This window comes from Clarias gariepinus, chromosome 4 (assembly GCF_024256425.1).
Source record: "Clarias gariepinus isolate MV-2021 ecotype Netherlands chromosome 4, CGAR_prim_01v2, whole genome shotgun sequence".
NCBI lineage: Eukaryota > Metazoa > Chordata > Actinopteri > Siluriformes > Clariidae > Clarias > Clarias gariepinus.
In genome coordinates this window covers 13,572,977-13,597,626 of record NC_071103.1, presented here as the reverse complement: position 1 = coordinate 13,597,626, position 24,650 = coordinate 13,572,977, and the positions used below count along the sequence as shown (strand labels likewise).

At 35.9% G+C, this 24,650-nt stretch overlaps 2 protein-coding genes across 3 annotated transcripts; one reads left to right on the top strand and one right to left on the bottom strand.

The window, feature by feature from the left end:
• Positions 1-6,334: 6,334 nt before the first annotated feature.
• On the top strand, positions 6,335-8,761 carry LOC128520057 (cilia- and flagella-associated protein 58-like). Its single transcript, XM_053494074.1, has one exon. It carries the CDS (start codon positions 6,335-6,337, stop codon positions 8,759-8,761), a length of 2,427 nt encoding a protein of 808 aa, XP_053350049.1.
• Positions 8,762-13,542: 4,781 nt separating this feature from the next.
• LOC128520264 (natural killer cells antigen CD94-like) lies at positions 13,543-23,095 on the bottom strand. Of its 2 annotated transcripts, XM_053494424.1 has the most exons (10): positions 22,937-23,095; positions 22,693-22,833; positions 21,989-22,120; positions 20,576-20,707; positions 19,884-19,994; positions 18,022-18,120; positions 16,482-16,559; positions 16,157-16,308; positions 15,942-16,039; positions 13,543-14,271 (listed from the first exon to the last, which is right to left on the bottom strand). In XM_053494424.1, the coding sequence occupies exons 2-10, from the start codon at positions 22,793-22,795 to the stop codon at positions 14,121-14,123; spliced, it is 1,056 nt and encodes a 351-aa protein (XP_053350399.1). In that variant the 5' UTR covers positions 22,796-22,833; positions 22,937-23,095; the 3' UTR covers positions 13,543-14,120. The 2 variants fall into 2 exon arrangements, with proteins under 2 accessions (XP_053350399.1, XP_053350400.1); XM_053494425.1 differs by lacking the exon at positions 19,884-19,994.
• Between the last annotated feature and the right edge of the window lie 1,555 nt (positions 23,096-24,650).

Genomic DNA, 24,650 nt, shown 5'->3' with positions numbered 1-24,650 from the left:
CAATTCATGTAGTATTACAGGTTTTTTGTATTCGTGTAGTATTTTGATACTTTACTTTACTTTGATAAAAAAAAACATTTCTTGAAATTTCTTCTGCTTTTATCAAAACAGAAAACCTCAACTTTAAGCCACATGACTTCTCTTGCATCATAACCATAATCTTATTCTTGATGTTTAAATAGTATCACTCATCCATAATACTGTAAGTGTTTGCCACATGAAAATATAAAACCAAAGTTCACTTACTGCCGTACAGAAGTGAAACAAAACTTGCTTAACTGCAAACTGCAAAACTATTCTAACCGAGCTAACTTATGTAGCTAGCTAATGCACTTAGAAAAGATAAGAAAGACTTTGGGGTTTTGTATTATGCAAATTGTTGCATATGTTACTCAATAAGTAACTCCTTACCTGGGATCGTGCATATCTATGCAAAAAAAGGCACTGATTCTATCATACATTCAATCAGGAAGTGGTAAAAGTGGTGGGAGAACTCAATTTGACTATGTGAATTGATTGCCAGACCATAAGATTCTCTTACTTTCCAGTGTTTTTAGCCTGAATAACAGCTCCTGCAGTGTTCCTCCAGCAGAAAGAATTTATAATCTATAGATAAAGATATAATGCATATAAAGATATAATGCATGAGAAAATTATTCACCATCATCATATTCAATGACTTAAGGTTCTCAACATGCACTGTTATCTGGTCTCTTGTCATGTGCTCACCAAAATCCATGTGGGTAAAATTAACAAGCATTTGGCGGTACTATCTGTGTCAGGCATGACTGACAACCAAAATTGTTTGTCAAGGATAAATAGTGGTAAATGGTTGTTTAATTTTTTTTTTTTTGGCCACGCTTTTGTATTTTAATTTAACAACACTAAGATTTAAGTCAATCACTTTTCCAAAGCACTATATAAACCATTTCAAATTAAGCACTATGAGGCTTTCTGATTTCAGTTGAAATCTGATTACAACACCCTGCCCATCCTAATCAAGTCCTATTATTTTATTATTTAATTTATCTTTTATTGCCTACCAAAATATAAAAAGTGCTTCCCTGGAATTGTTTTCTCTCAAGAGAAAGGTTTTGTGCATACACACTAAAATTCTCGGCCATTTATTTCTTGCACAAGACTTTTTATAAATGTACTAGTGCTGATTTGGAAAGGCCGAGCCCTTTGTTATTTCAGCAGCACCTTGTCTATTGCATGACTTTAGTTGAAAATATGTCAGTGTGTATGTACTGTATATGTATTTTTAGCAGCAATTATAATATACATACATTCATACATACAATATACATATAATGATAGTAGACATTTTTGTGTTCCAATACATTAAAAACATAAAATAACTTACCGTATACTGAGGTAGGAAACTTTGAATATTAAGCAAATTTTAAATGTCGATCCAGCTTTAGTTAGGTGTGCAGCTCCACGAGTGCAACTTATCTTAGAAAGCCAAAAAACATGTTTCTGGATGGGGAATTCCACACTGTAACTTTATTCTCACAGGATTAAATATCCCCTATACACCCCAGGTGTCCATGACTCTACATTCGTTTGTTATACATGAAGTACAGAATAAAATTACAGTGTGGAATTCCCCATCCAGGAACATGTTTTTTGGGTTGGGAATTCAACACTGTAATTTAGACTTGGTGGTGGAACAAGGAAGTACAAAAGTGTGTACAGAGGAAGAGGTAAACAAAGAAGAAGTGGGACACTGAGAGGACTGAAGGTAGTAGATATGAGTACAGGAAGATGCAGCGTAAGGTGAAGTTAAAGGTGGCAAATACCAAACAAAGAGCATATGAGGACTTGTATGCTAGATTGGACAGCAAGGAGGGAGAGGTGGATCTGTACAGGTTGGCGAGGCAGAGACATAGAGATGGGAAGGATGTGCAGCATGTCAGAGTAATTAAAGATAGAGATGAAAATGTACTGACAGGTGCCAGGAGGGTGATGGGAAGATGGAAGGAGTACTTTAAAGAGTTGATGAATGAGGAAAATGAAAGAGAACAAAGAGTAGAAGAGGTGACTGTTGTGGAGCAGGAAGTAGCAAATATTAGTAGAAGTGAGGTGAGAAGGGCGTTGAAGAGGATGAAGAGTGGAAAGGCTGTTGGTCCTGATGACATACCTGTGGAGGTATGGAAGTGCTTAGGAGAGGTGGCAGTAGAGTTTCTGACTAGTTTGTTTAACAAGATATTGGAGAGTGAGAGGATTCCAGAGGAATGGAGGAGAAGTGTATTGGTGCCGATTTTTAAGAACAAGGGAGATGAGCTGTGGCAATTACAGAGGTATAAAGCTAATGAGCCAGACAATTAAGCTGTGGGAAAGAGTAGTGGAAGCTAGGTTAAGGGCAGAGGTGAGCATTTGTGAGCAGCAATATGGTTTCATACCTACAGTAGAAAGAGATGCATCAGATGCAGTATTTGCTTTGAGGATGCTGGTGGAGAAGTACAGAGAAGGTAATAAAGAGTTGCATTGTGTCTTTGTAGATCTAGAGAAAGCGTACGATAGGGTGCTGAGAGAGGAGCTGTGGTATTGTATGAGGAAGTCTGGAGTGGCAAAGAAGTATGTTGGAGTGGTGCAGGACATGTATGAGAGCTGTAAGACAGTGGTGAGATGTGCTGTAGGTGGGACAGAAGAGTTCAAGTTGGAGGTGGGTCTGCATTAAGGATCGGCTCAAAGCCCCTTTTTGTTTGCTTTGGTGGTGGACCAATGAAAGATGAGGTTAGACAGGAGTCTCCATGGACTATGATGTTTGCAGATGATATTGTGCTTTTTAGTGGGAGCAGGGAACAGGTGGAGGAAATTTTGAAGAGGTGGAGGTATGCTCTGAAAAAGCAGAGGAATGAAGGTTAGCCGCAACAAGACGCAATACATGTGTTTGAATGAAAGGAACCCAAGTGGAATGGTGAGGCTACAGGGAGCAGATGTAAAGAAGGTGCAGGACTTTTTTAGTACTTAGGGTCAACGGTCCAGAGCAATGGAGATTGTAGAAATGAGGTGAAGAGGTGTGTACAGGCAGGTTGGAATGCGTGGAGAAAAGTGTCAGGAGTGTTGTGCGATGAAAGAGTATCAGCAAGAATGCAAGGAAGGGTGTACAAGACAGTGGTGAGACCAGCGATGCTCTATGGCTTAGTGGCACTGAAGAAAAGACAGAAAGCAGAGCTAGAGGTAGCAGAGCTGAAGATGTTGAGGTTCTCTTTGGGAGTGACAAGGATGGATAGGATCAAGAATTAATTTATCAGAGGGACAACCCATGTTAGATGTTTTAAAGATAAAGCCAGAGAGGTTAGATTTAGGTGGACATGTTCAGAGGAGAGATTGTGAATATATCGGTAGAAGGATGCTAAGGTTGGAACTGCCAGGCAGAAGTCTAGAGGAAGACCAAAGAGAGGATTTATGAATGTAATGGGAGAGGAGATGAAGTTAGGTGTGAGATAGGGTTGGATGGAGGCAGATGATTCGTTGTGGTGACCCCTGAAAGGAAACAGCCGAAAGACAAAGAAGAAGAAGAAGTCTTTAATTCTGACAGTATTAAACTGTCAGACTTTTGACTATAGAGTAGGAGCCAGGTTTCCATGTCCCTACAGTACATACATAAGTTATACATAAACTGTAGAAGCAAAACTACTCCTTGTTAGTCTTCCACAACAAAAATTATGTGTTGCCTTGTGGCATTATTTGGTATTACAGTGTAGCCCCATTACAAAACTTCTAATTGTTACAGTATATTGGACAGTATTCGATTTTTTTTATTGGAATTATTGGTATGGTGGTTCACCAATCCTGTAATATGGGGCAAACAGTGAGAAAAAAAATAGAGTTAAATAGATTATGTCCCCCTGGTTTTTCTAGTCCATCTACTGCATCTAAAACGTGTGTGCCCTGAGGTCCATAGCCTGTAATTGGATCATTGTTTTATTTATAGGAAATGCTTTTATTTTCACTAGTTTTTAAAATGTACTGTATGATGAGGACCATTGAAGTCCCTAGCTATAGAATTTTAAACACTACAAAATAATTTACTCTTCTCCATCAGAAGGGTGCAGCTAGAGAGATGATTGTGCAAACGCCTAATTGACAACACTGGCTAAAAATGAGTTTCCTGAATATCATACCATGTCTGTCTGAGACTCTGGCAACAATACATGATTGATATTGCAGTTTTTTAAACATTATTTCCATGTGATATAATGGTCATAATGATAAATTATTCCACAATGGAATATCCTTTATTAATATGAACATGTGCTGTATTCTGTAAGCTCAACACTACTTTGTGTGTGTAATAGTCATGGGTTATATATATATATTATATAAAATTTACCATAAGCTGTTGTTGACTGTAAAATGCCATATATGCCATCCAACTGTAATGCCTTATGTTTTGCAATATTTTTAGCAATGAAATTTTGACAACCACAGCTGGTATCTTATTGTGAACTTGAACTTTGCAATAAAATATGCTCTAATATAATATACAGTTATACTGTGTTTATCACTGAGACAGACTGCAATTTGCTTTATATCACATCTGTTGTTTTAAATGTTTTATAGCTGAATTATAGTTGTTCCTTCTAAAACAAAGTGCTATAAACAGGTTCATAAATTAGCTGTGTCTCTCACAGTAATTGTAATTTACTGGATAAAAAAAAATTATATAAAAAATAGTTTGACACACACTGTGTGTATGGTATATGTACACCCATACATACAAAAAACATGTACATATACAGTATAATGTACATACATACCATTTTGACTATGGATAGATAAATTATATCATCACAACATAAAACATATCATAAAATTGAATATAAGTGCGTTAAAAACAAAGCTCTTTCCAATTTTGATTTAAATCAGGGCTATTATGAGAAAGACAATCTGTTCTTAAACTTTGTTTTATCCTTCATTCCTTCTGTCTACAGGTTGAATCTAAATTTATAACAATTATATGTTTAAAAAAAGGGTCATGTTTCCCCACCATTCCCACTCTATTTATAAGAACATATAGAGCTATCTTAGATTTTCTGGGAGAAAAGAAAAAACAAAGTATGTTTAGGAGGTTCAACTGCGCGCCACTGATGATCAACTCATACTTCAATGGTTGCACAATCTAAGTTTGCACATATTGTATATTACCATAAATACATCCTATTTTTAATACCTAATGCAACTTCACGAAACTCACTTATTTTACAGTATTCGTTATTTATTGTAAAATAAGCCACTTATTAATGCACTCCTAGTTATATGCTCATTGGCTTTGTACAGGTACTTTGCACAATGACAATGCTAAATCTAATCTACTCAATCTAATTTACTAATTATTAATTTTTATTTTTCAAACGCACTATTTCCTTGTGACCGAGGGTTACTAGTTTCCCATCGCAAACTCTGTAAATGCGCTTCTTTACTAAGACAATATCTAATACAGAAACGGGACGACGCCGTAAAAAGAAACAAGACGTTTCTACAAGTTGAAAAAAAACAATGAAATGCACATAATACAACAACATCTGCTAGGTTTAATTGCTTGTATTATTAATTTGAACGATTCTAAAGCAGGTTCTAAACCCGCTAAAGCAAATCACACTAAACAACCGCGAAAAGATCTGCCTCCTGAATTCGCTCACAAACAGGAACAGCAGCGCGCCTACGCGAGTTAGGGACCGTCTGTAAAGTACTGTCCGACTACAATACGGATAATATTAATATAATAAATAAATAAACATGCGAATAAATTAATACATATTTACATACGTAGTGTAGATGTCATGTATGGTAGTGTATTATGAAATTGCATATTATTACTTTCTATATTTATTAATAATTCATAAGTAATAATTCTATATTTTTCTACAATAACCTCCAGGTCATTTGACCTATTGGCTCGAAATCTATTCTAAAATGTGTGCCACATGTCCTGCAGACTCTATGCAGTGTTATTTTTGTTTATGAAACGTTATCAATTTGCATATTTATTATCATTTCAGTTCATGTGACGTATTGGCTCAAAATATATTCTAAAATTTGTGCCCGCATGTCCTGCAGAGGGTACCACCCTTTAACAAAAAATACAATAACAAAACGCGGCGCACCGACGCGCAGCGCAGGTCACGTGACTTTGAGGTTCCTAGACGGCCTGCGAGGTATTCGATGACTCAATAAAGACTCAACGCTCATCATAATCAAGGGGTACATTTTATAAACAGACCTAGTCTCACATACAGCATAGTTTGTCATTTTAAACTGTGTTTAAACGAGTTGGAAAAGTTTTCTTGTTTTAGAACATTTGCTTGAAACGAGAATCATTATGGAGGACAATGCAAATACTACAGCAGTGGATAGTAACATGTTCGAAGCTCCAGAGAAGGAATTTCAGGATGTATTAATTGAACATGTAGGAGAGAAGAGTCTTGAGAAGTTAAGTGTAGAATATGAAAAGCTAATTGCAGCTCTGAAGAAGTCGCAAGAGAACGAGAAGAAGTGGATGACACAATGCCGAGATCTGAAAGCACAAATAAGGTCAGACGCCAACAAACTAGAGGCAGGATTGCAGCGATCTCACAAAGACCAGCTCAGCATTAGAGGACTGAGAAAGGAACTCAGCCAAACTCGTGAAATGTTGGATGTGGCTCATGAGAAGGAGAAGACAGATAAAGACACAATTAAGACTCTACAGCAGGAAATAGATGATCTTACTATACGTGTTGAGCAAGGAGCTGCTTTAACTGCAGCTGAAGCGCGATGTGTAAATGATCTAATAAAAATGAAGGACCAGGTAACAGCTGAGAGAGATGAGCTTCTCTCTGAGTTAATGACTCTCCGAGACAATTTTGAAACGGCCACGACTAAGCAACTTGAGGCTGAGGAGGCAAACTTGAAGAATGAAGAAGCCATCTTGCAGCTGCAGCAGAACATCCAAGAGTGTCAGAATGAGTGCTTGAAGGAGATCCAGCAGAAAGAGAAGCTGGAAGAAGAATTAAAAGAGCTCCATGCAGATGTAGAAGCCCAGCTTTTGGAAATTAAAACACTGGGCATACAATGTCATGACAGCAATGAGGAGCGGCAAAGGCTGGAGCAGCAGCTCCAGGAGCAAAAGATTCTAAATGAGAGAGTCTCCAATGACCTGGAGAAGATGCAAGTGCGTAATACCAAACTCCAGCATGAGAATGAACAGAAAACGCTCAGCGTAGAGATGCTCAATGTGGAGAATACTCAACAAGCATCTGAACTTAGAATGGTTAAAGAGAAGGTGAGTCAAATGAACCAGGAGTTTTCAAAGCTGACTAAGATAAGGGAGGCCACTGACAAGAAGTTACACCTGACAGAGGACCAAAAGCTGGAGGTGGAACAGCAGAGAGACACACTAAAGAATGAGATAACTGGTTTAAATAAAAAAATTGAAATGGCACAAAAACAGGCTGACAGTGATAAGAAAAAAATAGATGCTTTGGTCCGGGAAAAAGACATGCTAAGTAACAATGTAAAAAAGGCAGCAAATGCCACTGAGAAGCAGTTAAACCTGGTCAAGCAGCATGAACAGACAAAGAAGACACTGGATCAGAAAATTCTCAACCTCCAAAACGAGGCACAGAAGCAGGATAAGATCATTTCTCAGCTGGAAAAGGAGCGGCTTTGCTACATTAGCAAATGCAGTAGCCTCACACAGAAAGTTTTATCAAATAAAGAGGAGCTTAAAGTGCAACAGGTGGAGAGTGAGGAACACAAGAAGAAGAGAGTCGAGACAGAAAAAAAGCTCATTCAGCAACAGAAGCTCAGCGAGTCCATCATGGCTGAAAGCAAAAATTGTAGCGAAAATCTGCATGATGCACAAAATAGCATAGCAGAATTGAAGCATAAGGTGAAATGCATGAGCCAAGAAAATGGTCAGCTTACAGAGGAGATCAAAAGCAAAGAGGCAGCACTGGTCAAAGAGCATCTAGAATTCCAGCGTGTAGAGAATGAAAAGGAAATTCTAAAGGCTGAGCTGCAGAAAATGAAGCAACAGGGCCAAGAGACCAAGCAGTATATGGACAATCAGGAAGAACAACACAACAAGTTGCAGAAAATCATAGCAGATACTGATGCTGAGAGGGTGCAGCAGAAAAAAGAACTGGAAAACCTACTTAGTCAGAGGGACATTCTCGGAAGTCAGATCACACGGCGTAATGATGAACTGGCACTGCTTTATGAAAAGATTAAAATCCAGCAGAACATTATGGACAAGGGCATGGTCGAATACAATCAGAGGATGGAGGACATCCGCCTTCTCAAAATGGAGATCAGCAAGCTGCAGAAGGAGAAAACGGACCTACAACAGACTATGTCTGAGATGGAAGACCTCAGGATAGAGCTGGACCATGTGCAAAAGGAGCTACTTAAGGAACAAGCAAAGTGTCGAAGTTTGCAAGAAGAACTTGAAAATCCAATGAATGTTCATCGTTGGAGAATACTGGAGGCAAGTGATCCAAATACCTTCGAGCTGATTCAGAAGATTCATTCTCTTCAGCGGAGTCTCTTAACCAAAAATAAAGAGCTAGCTGAGAAAGAGTCTCTGCTCCAGGAGAATAAGAAGCTGTATGTGCAACTAAAGCACACATTTGATCTTCAGCCTGGTCCAGAGGCAGCTGAACAGCTTCAGCTCTACAAGCAAAAGCTAAGGGAAAAAAACAAACAGGTCAAGGCACTGTCAGCCGAAATTAACATGTACAAGTCTCGGTCAGAGGAGAAATCCTGAAGAGCAGTACAGAACCCAGAGAAGTACAGGGCCTGATGTAAAAGGATTGTAATGCATATCTGGATCCTGTTGTACATAAGGAGGCCTCATGCTAAAATAGAGCAACACCTAATGCCTGAATGCTTGCTTATTTTGGCATGACAAATGTTAACATTTCTGTTGCCAAAGCTGTAGATACAGATTTTTGCACCAAATGAAAATTAACTAGTGAAAACTCTCTGGCACAAGAAGTTATAGCAGAAGATCTTTGAAATTCTGTAATATTTAGGTGGATGATACATATTAAAGGAGCATCCACATAAATGCCAGGATCCAAGGATTTCCAGAAGAATTTTCTTCTCATAGTTAGCACCATCTCTTCATAAGGTAAGCAATGCACACTCACCAGGCTATGCACAAAATGTTAAAGAAAAAAGTGATTAACAAGACTAAGCCACCTTTACTTGCTCCAGGGTCCAGTTCTTGTGATCGTGTGACCATTGTAGGTGCTATTGGTGGTGAATAGGAGTCAACATGGGCACTCTGACCAGGACTGCACAACACCATACACATCAAACTGCCTTTCATAGCCTGTGTTATTGATTTCAGCAATTTTTGCTAGACTATGTTTTCTGTAGGATCTCATATATAAGGGTGAGTTGAAAAATTATCCACACCCATGCTGTAGAATTTACTTTAAAAAGTCAAATACATCATTTTCTTTTTAACATAGTGCTCTTGATTTTCAATACACTTTGAACATTAGTCAACAAGCTGTGCTTTTTCTTTCGTAGAGCTTCTTTCAAGGGACCAAACATGTGAAAGTCAGATGAAGCAAGATTAGGACTATGAAGAATGCTTCAACACCTAAAAATGAAGTTTTTGCAGAGTGTTAACAGTGTGGGCAGAATTGTGCAGACATGCCTTGGCATGCAAGATCACAATGCTCTTGTGTGACCCAATTGTTAGGTAAGAATTGGGTTTAATTACAACTTTTTAAACTTTACTCAGACTAAGAGATATACATAGGTTACAAAATTTTGAAATGTATTTCTATTTTTTACTTATCTTTTAAAAATATAGGCATTCATTGTAAAATAAAAACAAACTAATTCAACAACCCGACTTGCGATATAAAAAAAAAAAAAAATTCTGAAACAAAAAATAAATACAGAAAAACAATATTATACACAAAAAATCAGCTTACATTCATGCATATTAAAATGTTCACAAAAACAAAAGAAACCACAAAAACAGCTGTAGGTAAACCAAATTTACAACTACTAAAATAGCTACTTCTAAACTCCAATAAGAGTAGGAAAACAGTCGGTTCCAAACTTTAGCAAGTAGACACCAAACAGCAGACTTCCTTCCCACATTACCTAATGCATTCTGCCTTCAGACAGGTTTAATTTTGGCCTAAACCCTGGGACAGGAGCTGTTTGGATAACAGCATAAAATGCAACAACACCCAAAGGTTATTAAAAAAATAATATTAAACTTAAATTTCTTTAAACAGTGTTAAGCTTTGGTGTCAACAGGCTATTAGGCCTACCTTATAACATAGTTGTAAAGAAATGAAGAAGCTGACCCAAAATGCAGCCAGAAAACAGAACTTATACTCTGAAAACAATATGTGTTTGGATTACTCTAAAAAAGGATCATTATATTGGTATCAACATAAAATTTTATCTGCAATAGGCACACACCAAACACCAACCAGTTTTTAAACTTTGTTTTCAGGTTCAAACAATGAGATTGTCACCTGCCTGTCTTAAAAACAATTTTTCTTATATTACCCAATGCCTTTTACCACCAGACAGATTTGATTTCAGCCTAAGCCCTGGAAGAGAAGCTGTTAAAGGTATCTTTCAGATAATAAATAAATTCTAAGCATAAACAGCATAAATTGCCCCCATGCAACAACAACTAAAGGTTATAAAAAAATTATTAAAACTAAAAATTTCTTTGAACAGTAACTGGAAGTTAAATTATGTCAAGTGGACTTCTTTTCTTGTTGGGTCGATACGTTTTACTACTTATTCAACTACCTTCTTCAAGGTAAGTTGGCAAGTTCTTGTATTTGAGTACTTCAAGGTCAAATAATCCTTAATCAAAGGATTCTTGCCAACTTATCTTGGGACAGAGAGCAAATTAATGGAGCATTTGTGCCCAGGACATCGCATTTACCAGACAGATCTTCGTGGATGCTTTTATATGCTGCGGGTGACCTCAAGATGGTGAGGATTTATGCACCGCCAGCCATGGACAATTAATGCGCCCCCATACCCTGTGTTTAGTGGAGCTGGCCATGGTACTGAATGCGCGTTGTGTTTTGGGGAAGCAAGGAGTTTTTACATGGTAAGTGGTAGTGCTCATAAGTCTGCCATCACAGTACTCCCCAAATTTGAGCTCGTACTGGGTGACAAGAAAAGGACATGGCCCCTGGAAAAGGAGCCATGGAGTGGTCCTGCAGTGAGAAGAACCAGCGAGTGATGCTTAGATTGGTGTCTTTCACTCTCGCCATCCACTGCAGGAGGGGATGCTTGATCAACAAGATAAAGTCCCTTTCTGTCAGATTGTAGCTTACTTCTTTAGCAGCCAATTTGATAACAAGGGCTTCTCACTCAAAAGCGGTGTACTTTAGTTCACTGGTGTGAGTTTTCTACTCACATAGGACTGTATGTTCTTTCCTGTCAAACTCCTGTCAAAATGTTTTTGTCTATATAAGACAGATGCAAAACAGCAAAAGCTGAGAAGCGCAGTAATAGTTCAATAGGGCACATACTGAAAGACTGAAAAGCAGCTTTGTTTATCAGGCTATAAGAGCAATAAACACAAAATTTCTCCAATGACCGACAAACTCAGCACACAGTTACTTTACACAGTCACTTTATATCATATCATTGCATTGGTATCATATTTTTACGACATAATTCTCACTCTCACTTATCTTCTATACCACTTTATCCTGTATTCAGGGTCACGGGGACAACATAATTCTGTATTGTTTATATTAATATTTATATTATATTGTATATATTTTATATCATAGTCTCCTTAGTCTTATTTTAATGATAATTTTGTACATACTTTTTTTTTTTTTAATCTGCAGTCTGGAGTTTGTTGCAATTGTATTTCACTACTGTTGTACTTGTACAAGCCTGTATGTGACAATTTCAATTCTTGAATCTTGCATATAACCTTTTAGAAGATTTTATGGTATAATTCATTAGCTTTCCACTTACTCTACTGTTGCAGACTAGAGTTTACAGGTCTCACTCATTCTATGACTGTGAATTGGCCCTGGCCAGGAACTTGCAGTTAGCACTGGGAATGAGGAGAAGCACCAGGCTGGAACTTGCAGGACTGAGCTGGCCGATAGAAGTGGTACATTGATGTTGTACCACTTGGGTCTTCTCCAAGTGTTCTTGAATAATGGGGAGCACACGGCTGATTTTGGCTTGCATTTGTTGGATGTACTCCACCACATATCAGAAAGGAGATAGCTGAAAATGGTACAACATCAATTTACCACTTCTATCGGCCAGCTCAGTCCTGCAAGTTCCAGCCTGGTGCTTCTCCTCATTCCCAGTGCTAACTGCAAGTTCCTGGCCAGGGCCAATTCACAGCTAATGATTAAGGACTACTTCCTCTGTCTGATACCATAGATGAATTTAACCTGCTAGGTCCCTCTTTTTTATTTACAGCTGAGGTGTGCACTTATGGCATATGGTGTCTTGTGGCAAAGCTTATTACCTACTTATTCAGTTCATAAATTATTAACTAATCAGACTAAAATTATAAAGACTAAAGGTATAGTATTTAAGCACAATTTAAGGATCCAATTTAAGGATTTGGACAGTAGGCCTTTTTTTATTTTGGACCTCCTGTGGAAAGGGCTTGAGTGCAATAACTTCCCAAATTTAGACCAAGATGGGATGCTGTGTGGTCAAGAGTCTCACTACCCAGATCACCATCAATTTCAATCTTAAACCACTGTCCACAAACTTTTGGCCACATAGTGTAGAATATTAATATTGTAACATTATGTAGTTTCCGTATCCCAAGATCACATTGTTTAGAAACAATTGTTTAGCACTTGTAAGTGGCGTGATTTCACCTTTGTTTACAGTATGTGAACAGTCAACAGAATTGAACGCCTGTGCTTAAAAACAAAAAATTTCACATAACCTTCAAATGCAAACAAACCTTTCTTAACACTTTTATGCTTCTAATACCTATTACATATACTTCACACATGAAGGTAACTTTTGATACATTAAATAAAACACACCCTTTACCCTGTATACCCCCTTATAATTTAAATCTGCAATTTCCGCATCCGCACCCTAATTAAGCAGACTGACCATCTGTCCATAAAAGAGATGCAATCATAAAAAAATAAATTAATGAAAAACACAAGTATGATGACCATTAATAATATAATTATGGCTACATTAATTAACCACATTATGATATTATAATATTAATCATTATCATAGTATTAACGCTTTACTTCATTTAAAACAGAATTTATGACAGTGGCATGGATAACTGCAATGGCTAGTTTATGCAAAAAAAACTGGCCAACTGTATACTAATGTACAGTAGTCTCAAAATACAGTACAACAACTCAGACAAGAAAGAGGTAAGCTAGAGCAACACCCAAGGCCCCAGACCCAACAAAAACAAATATTATTCAGAGTATTCAGGATGCAAAAGTGCTTTGCTGGCAGATTACATACCACAGCCTCCTTAATTTAGAGATCTATTTCAAGCATTTGAATGCACAAATTCAATTCAGTTCAATTCAATTTTATTTGTATAGCGCTTTTAACAATTGCCATTGTCCCAAAGCAGCTTTACACAAAGACGAGATCAGTCTGAGAGATGAAATACCATGATCATGGAAGTATACTGATTGTGTACAACTTAATAATTTCAGTATTTTATTGAGTGAATACTAGGAGAAACAAAAATATATTTTGCATTTAATTCATTTAAACAATACAATATTTGCTACATATAAAGACAGTTAGTTACAGTAGGTATACATTTAGTTTTGTAATACATTTAGCAAACATTCCAGGTCAAGTAAGGTCTTAAAGAACTGCAAATTGATTTTGTAGGAGGATAATAAAATGATTACAATTTTTAAGTAAAAGAGACAGTCATTTTCAACAAATACACTGAGCAAGTCTCATTTTCTTACTGTTGTCTATTTGACTACGTATCATGAAACAATGTCAATTTATATACTAATTCTGTATTTGTTGCCATTTAGGAACTGAAATTGTAAAAGTTGCAATTGTAAAAGTAAAGAAGTACAAAGATGATCAAGGCAAATGTAGCAGATTTATATTATGGTTATAGTAGATCACCCTTCCACTTTTAAACGTTTCTGGCAGATGTAATGTGAGGACAAGTAACAAGGGTTTACAATCCAGTTGGTCATGTAAGGCAAATGTCCTTTTAGCAGTGCGCAGTTGCCCTGGGTGACTGGGTTTGGATATCTCGGGTTCCAGTAGCTGTTAATAGAAATAAAAAATAAAATCTTGATTGATTACACAAACACATGACTTGACACTTCAACAGAAATATTTTACCGCTTTTCTAAATACATTCAAACATCAGAAATAGTGTGATACATGTTGTGCCAAAAGGCTGGTTTAAAGAAGTCAGAAACTGCTGATCTTCTGTGGCTTTCAAACACGAAATAAGTTAGACAAAATTCAGTGATCAGCAGAACATAATCATGTTGCTGATGAAAGAGGAATTTTCTTCCTTTTTCCCTTTACCAGTATATTTAGTTCAAGATATAAAAACACAAAGTTTTTATTAACAGTTAAGAATACATTTCTTACCAGTAACCAATGTGTTTCCTACTCTTTTTATGTATTAGAAAAAAATTGGTAAGTCTACTGATTCATTAACTATTAATCTATTAAAACTATTCTAAACAAAGAACGGGACTTTTTTTCTTACCTACGCATTCATGCAGTTATCTAATCAGCCAATCATGTGGCAGCAGTGCAATGCATAAAATTAAACAGCATTAAGCCTGCAGTAACCATAACATCAGAATTATTATTCTGTTCAGAAAAGAAGTGATTTTGACCGGGACATGATTGTTGGTTCCAAACAAGCTGGATTGACCATTTTACTAACTGCTGATCTGGGATTCCCATACACAAGAGTCTTTAGAGTTTACTGAAAACGATCCTATAAAGAAAAGCATTGAATAAGAATCAGTTCTAAGGATGCAAACACCTTGTTAATGAGAGAGATGACTTGGAATGACCAGACTGGTTTAAATCAAGTTCAGAAACATCATTTAATTAGAAAATTTCCAACAATATGATGTAGGTTAAACAATTTTAAAAGCAGAAGTGTCTGAATGCAGTTGTTGCTGCTGAAGGTAGCACAGTTAGTTTAGAAGTTTAAATGGCAATTTTGCACGAGTGTGATATACAATATACTGTACAGGTATAGTCAGATTGAAGAATATGGACATTATACTCATGCTTAAGCCTTCACCAAAATATTATCACAAAGTTGGAACCACACAATAATATTGTCTATCTTGGCTTGGTGTAGCTTTAAGATTTCACTTTATATATATATTTTTTATTTTTTATTTTTTTCCCCCAATTTTCTCCCCAATATTAGTCGTAGCCAATTCCTCCCCGTCACTAGGGGGCTCCCACATTAAGGCTACTACTACCACTCAGTCGGGAGGGCGAAGACTATCCGTGTTTCCTCTGAACTGCGTGACGTCAGCCAACCGCATCTTTTCGAACTGCTTGCTAACGCACCATTAGGGTAACACACTCGGAGGAAAGCGCTAGCCGCTCGTTCTGCGTGCGTGAGCTCACGCAAATGGTCAAGGCTCTGGGTTACTACAATACTCGGTGAAGACTGTGCAACAGCCAATTTGATTGGTCAGGCTGCTGTGCTGAGAATGATCCACCACTCAAAATTACCAGTAATCATTGATGGCTTTTCCTCAAACCCACCAAACAGGTCAGGGCTCTGGGCTTATATGGTTAAGGGCCTTGCTCAAAGACTCAACAGGGACAGTTTTGCTATGATTGTTCCTAAATATTTTGGCATTACTTCTGGGTTAAGAAAAATTCCACCCACCCAAAATATCCATAAAACAGCAGTTCTGTGATTAGAAACTGCACTAATGACTCACCTCTTGGTTAGTGTGGTATTGTTAACCCACATCCACTTATTTTCTGAATAATGCAGTCCAATCCAGTACAGTAGGCCCCGAGCATAAGATTGAAATACCTACAGTAAAAGACAAAATTTCTCACAGTAGGATATACATCTTTAGCCTGCCATAATGGAAGAGTGCTTTAGTGATGTCTGCTTTAGTTTGCCTGATTGATTGATTGGTTGATTTACCTGCGAATTTTCATTGTCTATAACAACCAGGTCGCCACCCTGTTTCTGACACGCCTCCCTGCTCTCATGCCAGTTTTGACGCTCCTTGGAAAAGAAGTAGCAGGAGGTGTTGACCCTAATCCAGTCCTTCCTACACTCAGAGCACTGATACCCTGCAGAGAAACACCAGGTTTAAACACACAGCTAACGGATTACACAAATAAAAATAAAGAATTCACACAATCAATACAAAAACAATAATGAAGCATTATTAAAAAAAAAAGAATAACTGAAATAGTAGAGCATTCAGGATGATTATGATTATTAGCATGTGATAGTGTTTTACCTTGGCTCACAGGATAAATGGGCTTCTTGTGGTCACTTGGGTGATCTGGACACTTCGGGATGGACTTAGTTTCACTTACTGGACACCAACAGAACAGAAAAGGTACAAACAAATTTAATGAATTATTTCTACCAACATTTCCAAGGTAACTTCTACCTATGTGCCAAAACCATAACATACTTTACAAAAGATATTTTATGTCAATATAGAAGAACAGGTATGGCTATATTTTTTTCCAACAACACAATTCACCAAACACTGGAAAATCAACAGCCAATTCCTGATATTGTCCCGAAGCGGGACAGAACGAGGTGAATCCAAGCGCAGATGAAGATCGCGACGTAAAACGGAAGCGTGCTCGGAATGCAGAAACAAGGGTCAAATGTCGGAGACACGGTCAGCGTAGCATCGGAGCCAAATCGTAAAACGAGAGCCGTAGTAAAAAGAGAAGGCTTTAGATCGGTAAGCGGGAAATTAAGCAGCGAGGCAACTATAAAAAAGAAAACCCGTGGTCGAAACGAGGAAGCGCGAGATAAAAAAAAAAACGGGAAATCAAAACAGCGAGGCGAACAAATCCGAAACGTGAGGCGAAAGACGAGAAAAAGAGAGAGAGAAAAAACGAACTTGCCAGCGTGAAGGCCATGAAACCAACCGCGAGAGTTTTTTGTGTCTAATTTATTACTCTTTTGAAACCATGGAAAGCAGCTGTGACTAAGACAAAGCGATTTCCCGCTGGGAAAAATTAAGTTTTTTGAATCTTGAATATATAGCATTGTATTTTATTTCATATTTTTTTTATTATCTGTTTTCTATTTTTATCTATTTTGAAAATTATATAAAACTCTTTAGAACATTCCTAGTGTAAAATATTCTTTATTTAACACCATCTTATGTTACTGCAAGTTTCTTCTTAGTATAAGGAGAAAGTGTATCCCGTATATTCAATGCTGTACAATGACGTTGCAATTGTCTGCCATCTAGAGGTAAGAACTGCAATTCGGATAAATGAACTACTTGGTTTCATTTGCAAATAGGACAGTCATGATAAAGTGTCACATGACATTAAAAAGAACTGGCCATTATAGACTCTAGGACGAATATATGTGGCGCATTAAGCACTTGTCAACCCAACAAATTCATATTTGCCTACTGTTCCAATGTAACACGTGCTGTTGGCGCATGATTTTAATAAAAATAAATAAATAAATAAGAAATTTAAGAATGTCAATACGTGAGACTAATGTTTGTATTCAATACATTCAATAAAAGTAAAAGTCATATGTGATACAATTTTAAAAAATTGTGTTTTAAGAGGTTTGTTTTTTATGATCAGCAAAAAAGTTGGTGGTAGCTATTGTTTTTTTGTTTTTGTTTTTTTTACAAAAATCTGGTGTAAGTCAACAAGTTATTAATTTTGTGTATGCACACATCTGATTCTTGCTAAATTTCAGTTTTGGTGCATAGTTTCTATGGAATTAATGGAATGTTGTTTTGTGTCACTCAGTGTTACTGAGTCAGTAATTTATTATGCATAACTTACACTTCATAGCCAGACCAAGAACCACAGCCAGTAAGAGCAAAGTGAGAACCAGGAAAAAAACAGAAATCCTCCTGTACAGTTGAAGTTTCCTGTAAACATCTAGACACAGAAGAAATACACATTATCACAACCCATGGCATGCAAAAATAACTTGAGACACTACGTGTTTGCGTGAGATTAGTTTTTTATCCTTCACCTGAGGTCCCCAGACACTTTCACCAGGGATCGGAGTAGGCCCGAATTTACAAAATTTTATGAAACTGATAAATCATTTAATTGTTAATTTATTGTCACTCAGTGGGGATAAATGCGCAACATCACACCAGTTTTGTAGAGTTATTTTGCATCTGTAGTAAAGCTTGCTGTTTACATGCTCTTTAATATATAATGCACACAGCATGCAAATTATACATTATTCCATGGTAACGGCATGGCATGTTGTGAAGGTCACACGCGCTTTAATTTTTGCTTTAAATTTATCACCAAAACCTAACAACACATTTAGTATGGCAAACTGTTCTAGCAATTCTGTTTATCCTATGACAATACACAATTTTGAGCTGAGACTGAGTCTTAATATTTTTTGCTGTATTTACAAGATATTGTTATTGGACCTCTTTGACTGATTTAATGAGGTGTATGTAGCCATTGCCCTGGAACTGCTTGCTAGAAATGTATTGTCGTCAAGTATTATATGTAAAATATGTATTGTACATAATGTATTTATTATGCATATACTGTTTGTATAATATCTACTACTGTTTACACTCCTACATATCAAAAAGTCAGCAAGCTGATTCAGGTAAATTGGGACAAGATATAGAATAAAACACCAAAATTGAATGAGGCATTGGCGTTCATATGTAACACCCTAACCTAATATTAGATTTTGATGTAATTAGTTTAGAAGCTTCTGATTGGTCAGTTGTCATAATAAGGACTATTTTTTTGTCTTTCGTACCATGTAAAACTCCACTCCGGCAAGGACGCAAAAAATTAATGCAGGACAGAAACAAAGCAACTAGCAAAGAAGGCATCAGGCACTTAATATTTAGATCCACCATTAAGACAGTTCAACATCGCCACAGCCTGAAATGCATACAAGGAAGACCTGCCTTGCAACATAACAGACCTAAAATGCATGTGATTAACAGTCATTTGGAGAAGTGTGCTCTGGGCAGATGAGATAAATATAGAACTGTCTAGCCATAAGGATCAGTGCTATGTGAAACATGGAGGTGGCTGCATCATGTTGGGGCAGTGTTTTACTCAGGGCTGCACAATTTGATTGCAAAAAAAATCACATTGTGATTATTCTGTGATTTTCATTTTAAACTGTGATATTTACTATTAAACGTACCATTTTTTATTCAAACATTTATCTACGCTAACAGCACAAATGATTTGTAATGAATGTTTGCTGATATTTATCACATCAAATTATATAAAAAAAAAAAAAAAGTTTTTAAATTCCTAACTACATAAACTCCTTACTAGGCATACATAACCTGGAATAAACTGCAGCCTTTTGCAATCAAATAATTGCACTGGTCCATTTTGTGATTTAAAATGTGATTAATTGTGCAGCAATGGTTTAACAGGAAAAAGACTGGTGTGCTACAGAAAATAGATAGCATCATAAGGAAGGACAAAATAACCCCAGAAATACAAAAGCACCTCAAGACATCAAACAGTCAGTTAAATCATGGTCACAACTGGGACTTCCAGCAGGAAAATGATCTAGACATGTATGTGTCTATGTTTACATGCAACAGAACTCATCAGACAGTTTAAATGTGTAGATATGCCAGAATATCAGTTTGACTGATTGGTTTTATTGTACAGTACTTGACCTATTTTACCTTCCTTGTCCCTGGAATTGGTCCCTGCAGACATATAAACATTTTCTGATGGTATGTTCAGTTTGCAGTACAGATCAGTTTCTTCATCTTCTTCTTTTACATTTTCTTCCTCTTTTTCAGCATTTATGGGAAGAAGAAATAATTAAATATATGAGAAGATTTTCCTAAAATTCATGTGTTTTGTCAAGTGATGTAATGTGAAAATTCTGTCAAAACATCATCAGGTCAAATTGATAGAGACTTTAACTGCATATTTTTATTGAAAAAATAATAAAATATGTTTTTTCCAAATATTTATATTTAGAAGATATTTTTTGTCTCATTAATTAATTTTGTCTAATGTATTGCAACCAAAATTATTACGATAGTATTATTGTAGTAAACGAACAGAGATAATGCAAAGACAAAATGACAGTGTCAAGTTGTTGCTATGTTACAGGCACACTTTTTACTTAAGCAATAGTTATATAGCATCCTGTACATTTTATTATAAAACTCTGTATTTGAAGCACTAAATGTCTCAAAGGGTCTAACCATCTCAGTCGCACTGGTGGCCCATGAGGTACGTTCTTATAATTTATGTTCTCTTTTTGTTAATTATGTAGTTTTTGCAATTTGCAATGTACTATATATCAGGGACAATGTGACAATTTAAACTTCAAGCGGTTGATTAAAATAAATTAAATTATTACCTTTCCGTTTGGAGGAGGAAGAAGGCTTTGAAACATTATAAACGTCTTCTGTTGGAGTTTTCAGTTTGCTGTACACATTAGTTTTTTCATCTTTTATGTCCTTTTCTTTTCCTTCAGCTTTTTTCTGAGCTTCTACAAGAAAGAAAAAAATGATGATAGTAATTGAGTAGTTGAGTAGTAGGACAAAATATCAGGCACTTATCTTCCGCAGACATTTTTCTGAGACTTATTAATTGATTTTTCGTACTTATTGAGACCTCAACAAAATGATGCTCGGTGTACTGTATAACATTTGAAGATAAACCTAATTTTTTGATCATTCTCATTCCTCTATACAAAAGCGTCTTGATGTGTGCCACATTTTTACCATTCATTTTGTTTTTTTTTGAGAAATAAATATCAATTTAAAGGCACATTTTATACATATGAAATCATTTCATGTTTTGGGGAAATTACATATTGGGTACAATAAAAAAGAATGTGTAGGCACAACAGGAGAGTGCTTTTTATCAAGTTCTGTATATGTTCTACTAACACACTTTAGTAGTACCCCTTTGCAGTTTAGCAACAGTCTGACCAGTTGTTGACTTTGTTTGCAACATCTTAGTTGCACTATTGATCCACGAGGTAATGGTTTCAAATGTTTTCTGTTCTCTTTTTGTTAATTTATTTTATTATTTATTATTTATTATGTTATTCTTTTTCTTTGCAAGACTCTTTCATTTTTCTTTGATTCAGGTTACAAAGTCAACTCCATACATAGACCTTATTACACTTAAATGGCATTGCGGTATTTAAAATGTGCCACTTTTTTATTTCTTTTAAGCATTTGTATTAAATAAAGTTTCCTTCATTGCTTTTAGAAAAGGAAGTAGGTTTTAAAAGTTTATCAACATTTTCTGGTAAATCATTTAGTTTGATGTAGACATTAGTTTCTTCTGCTTTTTCCCCTCCTTTTACTTTTCCTTCCTCTTTTTTTAAATCCTTTCTCAGCTTTTATGGGAATAAGAATTAATGACTATCATGAGAGAACCTTTCAAAATTTTTGTTGTAATAATAAATGTATCGTTACTGAATATTAAAGTTAATAAAATCAGTCCTTATAGTATAAAAAGGACAGCTAAGAAACTAGAGGAACAATTCAATTTTGCACATATAAATCATTTTATTCTTCATCCTCAACCTTTACAGTAAAAAAAAAAAACATTTTCAGTCTTTTAATTTTTTTTACATTAAAAAATTTTTTTATATGGAAATGAGACAGCTTGATATTTGCAGGGCTGTTTAAATCTTCAATTCATCTACTGCCAGCTTCATTATCCATTACTACACAGATTAAATGGGTATCACAAAAATTTTTATTGTCCACTTCATAGTTTTTTCAAGCTTTGCTTAAATAAATAAAGGCATTACCTTCACTTCCTTTGGGAGAGGAAGTAGTCTTTGAATCCTTATCAACATCTTCTGTTGGAGCATTCAGTGTGCTGTACAAATTACCTTCACTCTTTATTTCTTTTTCCTTCTTTTCTTCCTTATTCTCAGGTTCTAATAAAAAAAGAACATTTTTTTTAATATAAGAAAACAGGACAAAATATTAGGCACAAAAATCAGGAAAACCATTTTGCCTTTTTCGGCATCTTCTGCCATCAAGCAGAGTATTAACTTTATTTTTAGTTTAATACCAGCATGCCAATTTGACTATATAATTCTTTATACACATACATGCAAGATGTAAACAGACATGTTGCCATTATCATACTATTATTATTGGAATATACCCATCTAAAAGCCAAGGAGTGAAAATTCCAAATAAATTTCTGACTTCCAAGGAGTCAGGATTGTTGGTCAATCTGATGGTAGACCGTCACAAAGAGAAATGGCTTAAAATCTTGATCCACACCTTTCTACCATTAACATAATTCTAATTAATTAGGTGCAGAAAATGGGATGACTAAATAGTTTAAATGTGAGAAACTGGATAAAAAATGAATGCAAAAACATTCAAAGATATTTTTGGAGCTATTTTGAAAGCTTATTAGTAAGACGATTATTATTTGTACAGCCAGTTCAATTCAAGTCAATTAAATTTTCTTAAAAAATACAGATAAAAAATTTACCTTTTGTTCCCTCCACTTTGTTTTTCTCTGCATCTGTATTATCTTTTTCTTTTGCCGAAGTGAGCTCTGCCATTTCCACCTCAGTTGTTTTCTGTGGATCCATAGTCTTTAACTTGTTTTCTTGACCAAAATCCCTTGTGTCTAATAAAAGTAAAAAAAAAAATAATTATTAAACAAAAGGAACTATTATAATTGTCATGTCCACACAGATTAAATTCATGCACATAAACAATGTCCAACTTACAAGTACAGATGTGGTTATTTTGGTTGAAAGAGAATAATCAATGTTCTGAGAATTCAAAAGTGATTAAGCCCCTGTTCACACTCATCACATCTCCCTTGCTTCACACTTCCTCATCACACTTTTATACTGGCACACCAATAACAAAACACAGCCACTTCTCTCTTTCTTCCGTTGTTGCATTTATTTTAAAAAGCCTATTGCTACTCTTTTGCTAGTCTTGGGAAATACTTCTGAGAAATATTCTTAAGCCACAAATAATCCTATCATTCAAGCATTAAAAACATCTAACTTAAAGCATGAACCAGTGATATAAAGGTGCAGATGATGTCAGATGATCAGTATAAAGGTGAATGCTGAGTGGTTGGAATAGATGAGAGGGAAAATGGGGTTGCTGCTGAGGTTGTTACATAAATAAATTTTTTTTTTTATTGTTTTTTTTGTGTGTTGGCACTTTGCAGCCCATTACAGTAAAACATTTCTTCCTGTCTCTTTAATTTAAGCAAATGTGTCTAATACATTGGAAAGAGGGGTGGCGCATGACTTTTGCACAGTGTTGTAGATTCGCTTGGTCCAGAGCAGTGGAATGATGTGGGGAAATTTTTGAGGAAATTTCAGTCGAAGTTTGCGTTGCTGGGCTCAGCAAAGTTATGTGGCAATAAAATAAAGACAGCTTTTTTTTTTATTTACCTTCTTAATAAGTAAATAAATAGATACAAAAGTGTCCAAAGGTATTGAGGCAAAAGTTGAACTAAATGTTTTTATGACATTCCTGAGTTTTTAAAATAATGACCCATGGACATGTTATTTTATGCAATGAAGTTTCCATATAACAATCAACATTAGATATGTTCTTGGACTTTGGGCTGCTCCCATTAAAGGGTCACTACAGCAGACAAACTGATCCGCACAACAACTTGGCACAGGTTTTAAACCGGATGCCCTTCCTGATGTAGCTCCAGTTAAAAGGAAAATGATTAGAGATAAGAAACTTGCTCCCTGGTATAATAACCACAAATGCACTTTTAAACAAACCGCTCGGAAATTAGAATGCAAATGGCGTAAAACTAAATTGTTAGTATTCCAAATAGCATGGAAGGAGAGCATCCTGAACTATAAAAAAGCTCTTATTGCTGCCAGATCATTGTATCACTTCACTCTTATTGAAAATAAAAAGATTTTTATTTAGGCTAAATAAACTAGAAACAAGACCACTGCAGAAATCTCCACAACAACAACATACAGTACTGAAGACACTTTTTCAGTAACAAAATCATAAATATTAGGCAAAAAATTCAGGCTTTGAAACTAGACAATTTAAGTGATACAGATGATAAACACATAATAATAAACACATAATAATCACATCATAACCTAGAATACTTTACTCCCCATGAAGAGAGTGAACTAATTTCACTCATCTCTTCTTCAAAATCGTGTACCTGTGTATTAGATCTATACTGACACATTTTCTCAAGCGGATAGTACCAGCAATAACGGAAACCCCTGTTAAAAATAATTAACTTTGTTGCTCAACAGTGGGTATGTTCACAAATTCTTTAAATTAGTAATTATTAAACCGCTAATTGAGAAACCTAATTTTTAGTTAGATTTTAATATACTAATATTGACATATAAAGCATTAAAAGGTCTCGCGCAGCAGTATCTGAGTGAATTGCTAGTGTCTTACGATCCCCCACACCTACTTCAATCACAA